The sequence below is a fragment of the Sinocyclocheilus anshuiensis genome, unplaced genomic scaffold (genome assembly GCF_001515605.1).
Source record: "Sinocyclocheilus anshuiensis isolate Anshui unplaced genomic scaffold, SAMN03320099.WGS_v1.1 scaffold453, whole genome shotgun sequence".
Taxonomy (NCBI): domain Eukaryota; kingdom Metazoa; phylum Chordata; class Actinopteri; order Cypriniformes; family Cyprinidae; genus Sinocyclocheilus; species Sinocyclocheilus anshuiensis.
Genome location: NW_015537979.1, coordinates 1345041 through 1360333, shown reverse-complemented (window position 1 = coordinate 1360333; position 15293 = coordinate 1345041). Strand labels below are relative to the sequence as shown.

Below are 15293 nucleotides of genomic sequence, written 5' to 3'. Positions count from 1 at the left end.
ACAGGAAAATTACATTTGTAACAAAACAAAAAGAAAGGGTTTTCTGTTACTTACAGATATTCTCTTAAGAATACTGAAAAAGAATGAGTCATTGCATTAGGTTACAAATAAAGATAACACATAGATAATAGACATAGAAACATTTTTCAAGCAAAACATTTAACAAAGAGAAGTTTGTTAAATCTTATATTATTAAATATTATGCTACAACAATGTAGTTGCATCTGAAATCGCATACTCTCTGAGTAGGTACTTCTTTTGTATAAATAATTTCTTTACAACTGTTAAAAAGTATGTTCTAAATAGCATGAATGTAATTTGGACATCCTACATTTGCCATGTGTCATGTGACTTACAGCATCAGTTGTGTATCTTAACTGCCATTCACAACTCCTCTCCTGTGGACTCATGGGATAGTAAAGTGCACATCAGAAGCACACTTCAGAATCACATCAGAAGTAGTAGGTCATCCGGTTACTTTTCGAATTTGGACATACTACTTTGTTCACATCCTGTTTTTTGCCTGCTAGTAGAGAACTTGAATGTTTCTCTAGTTAGTTCCAGCCCTCAAATTTGATTGGCTGAGCCGGTTCCAGACGTGCTGTTCACCTGTGCATTAGTGGTGGGGATTTTCAGTAATTCTTCCTGCAGGTTATACATCAATACACCAGTAGGTAGCAATGGACTATATTATGAACAAGTCATTGAATCATTCACTCAGAAGATTCATGCCAACACATCGATTCATTCAGGAACGAAGCACCACTACTGTTTACTCGGAGGCGCAACATTTGATTCTTCTTTGACTTTGTTTCATTCGATTTTTTGCAAAGCAACTTACACTGCAAAGGTGGCACAGAAGCGCTTCTGAAGTGGCATTTAGGTATCTTTACACAGATTGTTTAATGCTGCTCAAAGGTGGCACAGAAGCGCTTCTGAAGTGGCATTTAGGTATCTTTACACAGATTGTTTAATGCTGCTCAAAGGTGGCATAAATGCATTTACACAGCAAATACCACTGTATACTTTGATACTCGGGGCTGAGGTGGGTCAGAACAGGCTTAATTTAGTCTGGCTTTTATCCAGCATTGTGTCTTTACATTGAATTTTGAGCATGCACTGAGCAGCCTTAACTCACCTGTGTAAAGATGTCTTAGTACATCTTTACACAGTGTAGTCAGTCTAGTCTAAACAGTATACATATCATTAAATTACAACTTTTTCATTTGTGACTATCGCTGACATTTACAATGACAGAATAATGAAACCATATCCACAACTATTTCTTTTACAGAACTATACAGGACTTTTACAGTGCTCTTTAGGTATGAAAAACATAAATGTTATAGGTATGGAGCACATGCGCTCAATCTGCAGAGCTCCAGGTGGGCAACAGGTTCAGCAGGCCTCTGGGGTCACCTTCATTACCTCTCATACAAACACAGCATATGCTGTGCACGTGTGTGTGACTGCAGAAGCAGGATTGATGCAGGCCATGAGTGCTAATGGGATTGTTTGTGTGTTTGCGTGTATTAGGATGAAAAGGAAAAGCAGTGGAAACGGGTAGCTGTTCAGATGCCTGTGGATTGAGTTTCTCTAGCTGTTCATATAAATGCTGTATCTCTCTCTTTCTATCTCTCTCAGTAATGTTTATTTAACCCAGGTAGGGCGAACATGCCATTAGCCACTTGTTTCCTCCCAGAGGAAGTCATAAATGTGCCCGCTTGGGTTTAACTGCGCCCAGCCCCGCTGCTAATGACTGCCATATATGTGTAGAGGAAAATATGGAAATGCAGGGATGATAAAAGTGAAGAAGCTGCCTCCATCACGGAAAGGTGAAGAGATTATTCAGATGGATTTGTTCTGGTCACCATCCAGAAACAACATGATGTTTCAGACGAGTTTCCCATCCAGACTTTTTACCCTGCCTAAAGGAATATGAGGAGTTTGCCCTATCCACAAAAAAAGCATTAAGTTTACCTTAGACAGAAGAAACATGCTAGCTAGTGTCAGGGTTCTGTCACTTCGGTCTAGTGTAATTCATGCCCCTCAATTGGTGGAGAATGAGGGGGCTGGACCACCTGACGTTTGGGGGATTTGTGGAGTTTTTGGCACGTCCCCCAGCTGACGAAGCTGCTGCTCCCCCAGAGACGGCCGAAGAGGCTGCAGCGCCCCCAGCGACTGCCGAGGAATCTGCAGCGCCCCCAGAGGTGGCCAAAGAGGCTGCAGTGCCCCCAGAGGTGGCCGAGGAGACTGCAGCACCTCGGTCTCGTAGACAGAGGGGTAGGAGGAGGAATGGGTCCGCCTCACTACCCCTAAAGGCGGCTGAAGAGGCTGTAGCGCCCCTAGAGGCGCCACATGTGTTCCCTCGTTACCCTCCTCATTTGCTCTCCATTTATTCTCCCTGTGTTTGCAGTCCTAGGTCAGTTCGTCACCCTATCTCCCTGGATGTGTCCTGTCTTGTCGTGTCGAGATCCTGCCTTGCCAGCCTGTTTTTCCCCCACGGGGTAGTTTTTGTTGTCTGTTTTGTTTTGTTTTATTAATAAAGCCCTTATCTTCCCGCACTATTGAGTCCTCGCTCCGTCCTTCATCCCCAACCCTGACAGCTAGATGGAGAAGACACTTAAGGCCCTGATATACTGCAAGTGAAATTGAAGAACAAACATGTGCGACATAATTTTGAGCAAACTCTGGCCAAAATTAAGGTGCTTTGGAGTTCATTTCAGTGGTTGGAAACTGTGTGCAAGTACAAACTTTCTTAAACTTTGTACCAGCTGTTAAACTCTGTTAATCTGTTAATGGTTTACTGCTTTATGAACATATTTTACTTAAAAATACACTCTTCACAGTAATCTCCAGTGAGATGTTCTGTAGCTCTGAATTAGCAACTGCAACCAAGTTTAGCAAAAGCTCAATTACAATGATGGGGTCAAAATTTGACTGGTTTTTATGTGTACGGTAGGGTATACGTATGGTGCCCATGAAGTAAATTTCATCTTTATACTATGCGCACTATTGGCGTCTTTTTGTTGCAGTTTTTGGTATTTTGTTGTTGCTCCATTTCTTTAATTTTTTTTTCCCAACTGTGAAACAAGAGGCTGGGCAAGTCTTGCCACCTTGTTGACAAACGAATTAGTGCAAATAAAATGTGTGTGCGAACTGTGTGTACAGTAATGATGGGTGCTTTGAAGCCTCTATGAATAATTTGTTTCAAACCAGTGACTCACAGCACATATCAAACTGACAAAGTCATGTGATATCAGTAAAGAAGACTTTAAGTCATAACTCTTTCGAAATGTTTCAAAATTTAAATTGTTCGCTGCTAGGAGGCATTGATCTCTGTGAACCCATGAAGCATGTAGTTTTTACCTGATCTTGGATCAGTTTTATAAATTTTAAGAGAATTAAAATGACACATTTGTACATAAAAGGAAGAGTTAGTTAATCTCGGACTGGCCTGATTAACCAAGCTCTCCATAAAACAAACAAGACAAGCACTATAATTGAATAAAATAGCACATATTATTCAGACACTTCATATTTAATGGTATTAGATGATTTTTAAATTGCATTTAATAGATTGCACTTCCAATAAAGCATTTGCAATTGGCTTGTAAAAGGTGTTTTTATGAATGCTTGGACTTTTAGTTGCATTTACTCTGTTTTGACCAGCAGGCATCACCAGCGTGTGGCGTTTCGAGCACTTCGAAACTGTGAATCATTTAGCGAAGCAACTGGTTCGATTTATTGAACGTTTCGAAAAGTGTAGTTTCTCCCATCACTAGAGTACAGAGTGTGAGCAGTTAGAAATATCGGGCTGTGCATGTACTCTACGGTACACATAAAAACTAAAGTGTATTTTGGGTTCAACTGATCATACAGAATAATTTTTTTGCACTAATTTGTACACAAAGTGGAGACATTAGCCCTGACCATTGTTTCACAGTTAGAAAAAGAGACGGTAGTAGATGGATCAAAAAGCTACTGGAAATACAACAACAGTAGATGCCAGAGTTGATGAGCGCTTGTGTGAGGGGTTAAGTGATAGTCGTAACTCTAGTTCAAACAAGTGCAAAGTCATTTTTATCGCTCATAACTTCTAGAGAGAAATAGCTCAGACACTAGAACAGGATGAAACTTCATAGTGCGCATATGTGGACCGCCTGTGTTCACGCATATCAAATGGAGTATACTTGAAAGACTATGGATTCACGTCCAAAATGAAGTACACTTTAGGATTTTAGCATAGCTCTATTAGCACCTTCTGGCAGAGTAATATCAACTGATGCTCATATAAAAATTGCTGTTCATTCTGATTAATATTCTGAAGGTATTTTGCATGATTTTATAGGGCATGCTTACACTTGGTATGTTTGGTTCGATTAAAACGAACTCTGGTGGGATTGCTCTGTTAGTGCGGTTCATTTGAAAAAGTCCGAACCTTGGTGTGCATCAAACAAACGGACCAAGATCCACCTTTTTGGGGGTCTCAGTCTGCTCCCAAACGAACTCAATTGTGGTTTGACCGAATAATGAACGCAACACTAAAAACATCTATACACAAAGCAAAAACAGGATGTGATGCCACAAGATGCGACCCTGAAAAGGACAGAATGCTCATGCATACCTGGTTCTTCTGGTCATAGGAGCTATAGTATGTTGCCCATTACAGTTGCTAGAGGCGTCTGAACCACTGTCTCCTTACAGCAGATCTCTGTGAGCAACAGAGGAATTCCTGCAGCCGTTTTGACTCTACACATTTTATAAACTCTTCACGAGTTATCAGCTGGTAAAAATACCACCATATGTACAAACATACAACGAGTGTAAATGTACATACAGCATTTAACCCAGCACACAACATTTTTTGGACATTCAGTAATTTTGCAAAATATACATCATTAAAGCTGTCCAATCAGGTTGTATCCTTATGTCTTTTGTTTGGTATATTTAAGCTCTGTGTTAAAAGTAACAGTATGTATCTTTCTCTTTTTTGGTACAGACCAAAAGAACCAAGAGAACCAAACTACAAGTGTGAACACATCCATAGTCGATGTTTTATGAACTGCCAATATTCTGCTGCTTTTGATGTCAATTTACAATCCTCTTCTTCTTGGAAAACTGACTAAAAATGTATCTGACTCATCTTGAGCTAATCACACCTACAAATTTCATGTTCAACTGTAATGTAAACTACAGGCTATTGTCTATTTTTTAAAGAACAAACCCTTCAATATGTCCTGCATGTTGAAAATGCTGTTAATCAAATTATGGGGTATTTAAAAATGATACTAAAGAGCATCACAGGACTTCCGTGAAAGAACAGAAGACTGAAGGAGGCTGGAGAGGAGGCTGCTTCACATCTGCTCCACATAGTCCATAAAGTCCTCTTTAATGTGGAAGCCTTGACAGAGAGATTAAATGCCTGCCGTGGCCCAAGCTCAGGGAGGGTGTGTTTGTCCGCAGTGGGAGCGCACCTGCGCTGGGACACGGGTTTGGGGTAAAGCCTGGGCTTTATGGATGGGCGATGCACACTTTCTTGTGTCATCACTTATGGCTGCGCTGAGCCTGGAGATCGTATATATTGGTTCCAGGGTGGAACAGAACAGCTGCTGCAATCATTCACTCTGTGTGTGTGTCCACGTTTGCAGATGTTTCATAGAGTAGATTTGCCATAATGTATCTGTAGCCACGTGCATTGTGTTTGTAGCCATGTGTTGTTTTGAGTGGATTTGTGTGTGATCTCATTTACTGTTAAGCCTTGCTTGTGCGCAGACAATGACGCCATGAACTGGGGGAAAAATGCGAAGAGACTCATTAAATAGCTCAACTATGACAATCCTCTGGTCTCGCTCTGCTGATGCCATTGATGAACAGGTGGCCGTTTCAATCATTTGTTTCTGGTTCGGTCGAAAGCATTCAGAACACTGTAGTTTTGAAGATGCAGCCAAATTGCCGTCACCTAGATTCCAGTTCTCATGGGTTCTTCTCTAGAAATGCATAAACACAGTGGATCCGAAAAGCATTTGGCCACACTAAAAATGAATAGAAGTCATTGTATTAGATGACAAGATGTGGCATCTGCAAATGATTCTCAGAATTAATGTCATATTCTCCAGCTGGTGTCAGGGTGATTTTTAGTGGATGTATGGAGTCAGTAGTTATGCTGCTTTCACGTGCTATCAGAATTATTGTAAATACGAGATCCTAGTCAGAAATTGGACATGAACATCCTCTCAAGTCATATTTGCGACTTGAAAACTGATTTTCTGAGTTCTGAGAGAACTATTGCTGTAGTGACTGTTAAGTTTGATTAATTTTTAAAATCTATATTGCTTTCTCTTTCCATTGCAGTCACAACCCAATGTCATGAGAACACTAAAAATATTATTTTACGTAAACATAAGTATTTTACAAGGTGGTGATTTCGTATGAAATCGTACAATTTACTATGTACGAAAAAGTAATATAGTTACGAACTGTCATGAGATTGTGTTGTTGATGTATATTTATATATATATATATATATATATATATATATATATATATTCATAATCATATTGAATATTGCATGCCATAATGCCTATTCTATGTATTTTACACAGCGAAAACAGCATTTATTTAACCAAAATTCCAGATGTGATAAATGTATACAATAGCGGAAGTAACATATGGTTGTCAACTAAAAAGGATGCTACATTTAATTCAAAATCCATTAGATATTGACTAAATATCTTCTGTACATTTGGATCTAATAAGATTTCTCCAAGAAATAGGCAAGAATGAACCTGGTGTCGCACATGATTCTTATTCTTTTTGAAAACAAAGCATTTGAATGTGGCTCATAATCATGACTTCAGAAGTGGGAAGCAGGAAATAACAGATAGCATGTGAAAGCAGCATTAATTATAATAACTATGAATATGTCCCACAACATTCGACAACCACAATATCGGAGCAATATATTTAGTGTTTTATCATTTAAACTTAAACTAATTTTATGTGAAACCGTTTGTTTCTTATCAATGAAATCACACTTGAAATTGTGGTTTAAGTGTGTTCCAGTGCTTATTGAGGTGATTGTATTGGTGTACACATGTATGCAGCATGACTCTATGGGTGTCATTGCTCTGGTCTACATTATCAGGAGTGTGTGTGTGTGTGTGTCTGTCATTTAAGCACATTCCTGGAGGTATATTTAAATGGTGTAAGGGTGAAGCAATGGCAGCTTGGTGCACGTCATCCATAAAATCCACAGAGAAATGGAAAAGCACTTAGAGCAAACCGTTTGACCTTCCCTGACAGAAGTACAGAAAGATTCAGGGAGAGCCAGAGAGAAAAAGGAAGAGTGAGATGTGTGTGTGTGTGTGTGAGACTGAGAGAAAAACAGAGATAGAGCAGTTAAAAAGTGTTGCTTTGATACACAATTAAAATGAAAAGTCCCAAGTTAGATGTTGACTTCAGAAGGAAATAAAGAAAGCAAGAAGAAAGGGAAGAAGAAATACAAATTTTAGCCATGTAAATTAACTGTACTTTTACTTTTGAATGCATCAATCATATGTTCCTACTCCTTAGTTGGTTAAAAAGATGCTTAAATCTGCATGCACCTGCTAGATCTGTAGCCTCAGATGAGCAAAGTGAGTTCAGATTTAGCTTGCAACATTTTCTGAACCCATTTCTTCCCATTTGGCCAACACCTGTTGGATCTATGGCTTGGCGGTAAACACACTTTCACTTGTGGTGTTCCCAGTCAAAAATATCCAGCCTACAAAAAATTGCTTATAAATCTTCTTGTTATGCTATATTATTACCAAATATTGGATTCAATCTATGTATCAACTTGTTTGCTTTCAATTAGCACGGGTTTTGTCATTATTTTTTGGAACTGATTGATCGTAAGCCTCATTCATCTGAGCTTATGCTCCTCAGGGTTTAAATTAATGTTGCCAAAATTATCCATAAATCATGCATTTTTCATTCAAAAATCAATTAAGCCTACAATCAGTCAATTCCAAAAAGAAGAAGAAGAAGAAAAAAAAAAAACCTGTGCGGATTGAAAGAAAACAAGTTGAAAAAAAATTGAATCCAAGATTTGGTGATGAGCATAATAGAACATTTTTAAGCAGTTTTTAAAAGGCCGCTCATTTTTGACTGTGAACACCAAATTAGGTGAAGGATTTTTAGCATAGCACAAGGGTTAAATGCTCGAGCTCTTTAAAGTCGAGTGGATTCTGACTGTCAACGTTTTTTAACGCAACTTTTTATTTCAAATTATAGCTATCATCCTTGGTGTGAATGGGCCTTTAGAATGATGTATGAAACTTTTTGTAGGTGTGAAATAATGAACTATGGGAAATGTGTAAATCCAATTGCAGAATCCATTTCTGCATGTGTTGAATGATACAGGTTAGTGCAGCTGTCAGATGCGCAATAACTCTATACAGTGTTTGTTTTCTTCTGGCTTTGAACCCATGAAGTATTGCATAATAAGAAAGAAGCATCATTGTTATGGAGCTTTTAGAGCTGCTGTAGAGGTCTGGGTGTCTCTGTGAGAGGCGTCGCTGTGTGCCAAGCGGGCACAGGTGGCCCTTGTGTTGCGTCTGCCCTGTGAGGGGGCACCCAGGGGGTTCAATGGAAGGGCAGCTCTGAATTAGAACGGTGTGTAAACAATTCCAGTCCTCTGAGAAGAGCGGGACAATGAGACATGGAATGCCCCCTGCTAATCGTCACTGCTGGGTAACCGGATCCATGCGCGCTCTGCCTCGCTCTCTTTCACCTTACTGCACAGTAGGGCCTTTGTGCTGTTTGCTGCCCTTCTAAAGGCGCTATGAAAGGAGGATGAGGAAAGGTAGTGGTGGCCGAAGAGGGCAAAGGATGGGTGGAAAAGGTGATGAAAGGATCTGGAGGAGGACATGAGAGAAAGGGATGCAGGGATAGAAAGTCACTGAGGATAAATGAGGTGAGCAGAGAATAGTGCTTAACAACTGGTGGGTGATGAGCTGAAATTGGCGGTCTGTTTTGTCACAAACATCAGGGACATAGCAATCTGAAATGCAAATATAGTGCTGCAATAAATTAATGCATAGGTAGGATAGCAAAACAGACTTATCTGAAAAGGACAAGTTTGTTTTTGATATCAAAGGCGGTGTGTGGACTAAGTTAACCTCTGCCTCTCTCCTCAATTTGTTTGAGCTTTTTTTTTTCTTTGTAGGCTTTTCATTGTATTATTATAAATTAGATGCAAATAAATGCCAGTGTGTGATTTTAACATTTTATTTTTTTTGTTTAGTTTGTATAAATGCATCAGTGACAGCTCATTTATTCTTTTGCTCTTTTAATTTATTAAAATCATATAGTATACAGTACAGTGACATGAATACACATATGGTTAGCATGTCTTTAATTTCTGCAGAAGAATGAGGATGAAAAATGAAGAAAAACTAATTTAAATTAATTCTTAAATTCTTAAAAAGAAAAACCTTATTAAGTAGTCTGGTAATTATTATTATTTATGTTATTATTATGTCTTTTATTCCTGCATTTTAACAAAACTGCTTCGTTGCTAATAATATTTGAAAAATGTTTCAAGTGGTGCAGCCAGCAAAGTCATGTTCAAAGTCAAAGTTGGCCAACATGCAGAAGGATACAGAAAACAAACATCAAACAGGAAATTATATGTAAATATATAACATATTAATTAAATTATATGACCCCTGCAGACCTTCATGGCTGTGTGTGTCAAGATCAATAAATCTCTTGAAATATGAGGTAATTTGAGCTTTTTTGGACAAGGCAATATTAGTTCTGGATTAGGGCTGCACGATTAATCGCATGCGATATTTAACGCGCATCTTCGCAGGTGATGGAGATTTACCGCTGATTACAGAACCGGCTTTCTGACAAGATGCGCGTTGAATATCGCATGCGATTAATCGTGCAGCCCTATTCTGGATGTAAAATGTCATATGGTGAAATATTATATTTATGAATTAATAATTCATGATATTTCAAAAAAAATGTCACCTTAAAATATTTTTAATTTTCTTGAATTTGTTCAATATGAACATTATTGTTAACACACTCATAAATTCAATTCTGTAAGGAAAATGTGACATTATTACGTTAAGTTCCCCTTCAGGAACTCGAGCTGCGTCGAGTTGCGTTGGGAACGCCCCTGCGTGACCGCGTTCTGAAGCACGTGTCAAATCAGTCCAATGGAGTAGCGAGACGTCACGAGCGGGGTGACGTAAGCACCAGAAAGTATAAAAGCGCATCCGGCAGAGCGCAAACCAGCTTCTGCTCTTCAGTAGCGCTCTGTGTATGTGTCTGTCTATTTACTGTTGTCCGTCCGCACAAGCATATATATAAAACAATCATGAAAAAGTCTATGGTGAGCGAACGGCATTACAAACGCTGTGTTCCTCCCTGCCCACGATATCTGGCGACGGGGGATACACACGATTTGTGTGTCGTTTGTTTGGGAGCGGAGCATGCACGGTCAGCTCTTGAGGGGGCTGATTGTCATGACTGCGAGCTGCTCTCGCTGCACACGCTCCGCTCTCGCCTGGCCGTGTTTACATAACGCAGCGTCTCGTTCCCTCGGGGAACCATGGTTACATACGTAACCTAGAGACGTTTTTCCTTGGTTATACCATATAACATGACATTTTTAGAGTCATTTAATTTAAACTTTTCTTTAAAAAATGGTATATGTTTTTTAAACCATATTAAAATGACATTTCTAATAACTTGCTGGGTGCTGGGTCATCACTTGATCGATGTAAAATCTTGATCCTGAAGCAAAACCAGCTGAAAACCACCAGATCAGATCACAGAGTCTGGAACTCACTGTGTAGAATTACTAAAGAGAAACATACAGCTTAATTTTCACACAGTGGAGTCTCTTCAGACCATGATTCACAGCTCTCAGTAGAGGTATGAGGATGACAGCTGCTCTCACTGGCTCTGATGCACTGGCTGAAGAGTCAACAAGGCTGCTATTGTCTGTGTCTGTGTGTGTGTCACTCTCACACAGTGATAAAAGACAGAACAAGAGCCAGAGAGACACACAGAGAGCTATCTTTTGTCCCTGACAGAGCTTATCAATCACTGAAAAGTGAGAGTTCAACACTTTGTAGACATATGTTCTTTATATGTTTTCTTATTGTGTATCTGAAATATTACTGTGCACATACACAGTGAACACATTGCACACCAAATACATTAAGCCCACTTACTGTACAGCATATCAAGCAGAAAAGGTTATTATGTGGAACCAGAAGAATACAAAAAAAAACTTGACATGAACTTTTTTTTTCTTGACTGTCATTAATAAACATGCACAAGGGAATAGTTCTTACTACCATGTTTATACCTTTGTAATCAGTGTTTGATTACTTGCAATTTCTTCCATTCCTGTAATGTTTGGAAAGAAAAGACTGGTCAACTAAACGCACTTCAGTTCTGTCAGGACCACTATCGTCAAAGATGATTGACAATTAGCATACAGTTTGGATTGGCGGTATGGGTCTGTCCTGGGCAAGAACTCCCTGCGCCTCCATGCAGCCTAGCATGGATGAGAGCAGGGAGAGCTGCAATAACCCCCCAGGGTAAACAGAACAGAACTAACATAAATGTATTGCAGATATTGTTAAAGTTCAATCATTTTATGTACACATTTTAGAATTAGTCTGATTCAAGGAGAATCAGAAGGCTGAATCCTGACTGACAGAGGAGGAGTTGGGGATGGAGGAGGGTAATTAGCTATTGAGCAATGCGAAAACTGCTGATAATACTGAGGGACCTTATATATGAATGCTTAGATAGGTGTCGTATTCCCATAGGTAGATGGGGATCAGCTGAAGGTCAGCTGATGCGAGCTTGACTAACGTGACCTGCCAGAACTAACGCTACGCTTGATTCTCTTTCTTCTTTTCATTTCCTTCTTTCTTATGTTGAGTACAAAAGAAGATAGTTTGAAGATTTTTGTTTGACGGTAGCCATTGACTTCCATAGCATTTTTTCCACACTATGGAAGTCAATGGCTACCGACAACTGTTTGATTACCAACTTTCTTCACAATATCTTCTTTTCTGTTCAACAGAAGAAAAAAAAACTCATACAGGTTTGGAACAACTTGAGGGTGAGTAAATAATGACAGAATTTTCATTTTGGGTTGAACAGTCCCTTTAATTCAAGTTCCTTGGCTACCAAAACACTCCAGGCTCAATGTCAGAATCTGCCCTCTTTGGAAAAAAAAAACATTCAGACAGTTTTCACGATGATAAAATGTAAACACAATTTGGTCAGCCAGTTTGAATCAATCCCAAGCTCACAAAATGTGAGAGATGCCTTCTGCCTCACAGAGGCCAGATGATGGAGGAAATGGTGAAAAAGAAAGAAACGGCTTGAGAAAAAGAGACACTTAAAGCTGTCTGCGGGACTATGTCTCAATCAGTGGCTCTGGAGAGTTCAAACATCTGTCTAGAAATGTGCTCTGTGTTTATGCATGAAAAACCAGAAAGGGCCGGCTTGACTTGCCTGCGGGCAGCAATAGTACAAAATGAGGGTGACATTTGAGTTAATTGTGTGAATGTCAAGCTAACCTTTCACTGCCGTGGAAACGTTTTGGCACTGTTTTGAAGTGCCGATATAACATGGAAGCATCTCTTTCACTGTTTGTCTTATACAGTTGAACACGATAAGGAGTTTTTGCCCGTGAGGCGCCATCACAGAGAATTCCGATTTGACCTGTCCAAGATTCCGGAGGGTGAAGCGGTGACTGCTGCAGAGTTCCGCATCTACAAGGACTTCATTCCAGAGCGCTTTGACAATGAGACCTTCCGCATCAGTGTCTACCAGGTGCTGGAAGAACATTCGGACAGGTACATCTACACTGTATACCATGGATATACAATATCAGTTATATTTAGGGCTCTTAGGCAAGCAAACACACATCTGCCGGATACTAGGTGGCACTATAATAAGGTCCTTTGCATATTCTATTTTAACTCGGCTAGGGCTAGAATCAGTTTTTCTTTACTCTGAATCCTTGGGTCAAAATCTTAAAATAATGTTCTTGGCAGTTTTATTTCCGCCTATGAAAATTATCTGCTATTTAGATTTTTTTTTTTTTTGTGAACTTTATCTTCCAGGCTGTTCACCAGATCTTCACCAAAATTTGCGCACACTAGCTAGGGACATTGCTGGCAAAAAGATGTTACTTATTTTTTTTACATATTGACCTTTATCTCCTGAATGCAATGATTTAACTTAACAAAACTATTTGTGCACATAGACCTTTGTAGACGCATGTAAAGTTGCGCCAAAATTGCAAAACTGCAGCAACTAAAAATCCTTAGTAACACCGTAACCATCTGATCGGTGAAGTTAAATAATGGCATACATCTTCTTTGGTGGACGTCCTGACATATCCTCTAATATGAAAAAATGTCCGCCAGTAGCCAATCAGATTTCATTGCCTAATAACGTTGAATCTGAATCATTTCAAAAATGGATATAATTGTACATTGTGTGAAAACGAGTATGTGCACCAAAGATACGTAGTCTGGGTCATTTGTGTATGTGTGTGTGTATCTTGTGTAGGTTTGTTCATATGTTTTGACGATGTGGACAAGCCACTCTGTCTGTCCATGTTGGCATACCTAGTTAGTTTAGCTTCTATCAAGTGACAGATGAATTTGCACTAGAAAAAGTGATTGGACTTACAACCTTTGACATCAACAACAAAACTCTGCAGATTTTCCCTCCAAATCAGCATCAAAAATATGTCAAATGTCTGCAGATTCCTTGTGGGCCTGGATATACTTTACTATTTTTTATGGTGGCTGTTTCTCGCCTGTGACTTTTTTCCAAGGAAAATCCTTTCCTCTTGAGGGCTATAATGCTCTCAACCCCTCTGGTCTGTAAACTCTGGACGCATTTGATTTGTGTTTCCTTCTATTTCCTCTAGCCGCACACACAATGCTCACTCTATCTGAGCATCCCAATGCAAACTTTACTGTTGCACCACACCATGTTTCCTATTCCGACTCAGTGGCTCTCCTCTCAAAGAATCAGTTGTGCACCACAGGGCTTCCCTTCACCGCACGTTTGGGACCTTCTAGAATATCGGCATGACCCGCGCTGTGAATTGGGTTCAAGAACGTCTAGCTCTACGTGCTGCTCGACCCCTCCTGAAGGCCTCAGTTGCCTCGACAGGTCTGTGGGGAACAACACTCCCCATTGTGCTCCCATCAGGGAGAGAAAAGAGACAGAAATGGAGGGATAAATGAGACTGGATTAGGCTGAGGCGGCAGATGTTGAGCAGAACAGGTGTTTGGAGAACACACACTGAGCACCTGAAATGCTCTGAGTCTCTGAAACGTCTGAAGTGTGTTCATGAGCTTCCAGTCGCTCCGCTTTCTCTTCCTGCAGCGATTCCCTTGTCTTTCATTGTATACTGCCTTTCAGTCTCGTTCTTACGCTGTCGTCTTGTCTTGCTCTGATTTCCTCTGTTTGATTTAGTGCAGGGCAGCCACACTGTGAGATCAACAGCCGTTTATAAAGCCATTATTGTCAATTAAGGAAATGAAGTGCTCCCTAGGGCTTACCATCTGGAGCGAGCGCTCTGTTTCTCGCTCTCCCATTTCTACAGTTAATTCACTCTTTCCCTCTGTTTCACTTTATCTGCCACCTTCTCCGTCTTTCACTGTAAGGGTCATTTCAATCAGTGCCTTGAAAATAGTTACGTTTTTAATTATCAGTGGTTTACTGTACAACATCAAGAGTTCATGAAAATTTGTTAAAGCAGTAAGGTGAAGTTTGATATGTTTCATAATTTTTGCAGTTCATCAGCATAATATATGTTTTTAGACCTGGATAAATTTGCTTTGATGCTTTCATTCATTTAATTTGTCGTAAGACTGTGGCGTTACTGTATGGAAGTCACCAGATGTTTTTCACTGCTATTATGTGAGTAGAAAAGGAGCTTGACAGAGTTGAAAGGTTATAATATAATATAATATAATATAATATAATATAATATAATATAATATAATATAATATAATATAATATAATATAATATAATATAATATAATATAATATAATATAATATAATATAATATAATATAATATAATATAATATAATATAATATAATATAATATAATATAATATAATATAATATAATATAATATAATATAATATAATATAATATAATATAATATAATATAATATAATATAATATAATATAATATAATATAATATAATATAATATAATATAATATAATATAA

The 15293-nt window shown here is 39.0% G+C and overlaps 1 protein-coding gene across 1 annotated transcript in view; it reads left to right on the top strand.

Annotated features, from left to right (window-relative positions):
* Positions 1–15293, top strand: part of LOC107673428 (bone morphogenetic protein 7-like) — a 63485-nt gene that overhangs the window by 21317 nt on the left and 26875 nt on the right. The window contains exon 2 of the mRNA XM_016467024.1: positions 12692–12884. Within this exon, the coding sequence (XP_016322510.1) occupies positions 12692–12884 (193 nt within the window). The remainder of the gene's footprint in view (positions 1–12691; positions 12885–15293) is intronic.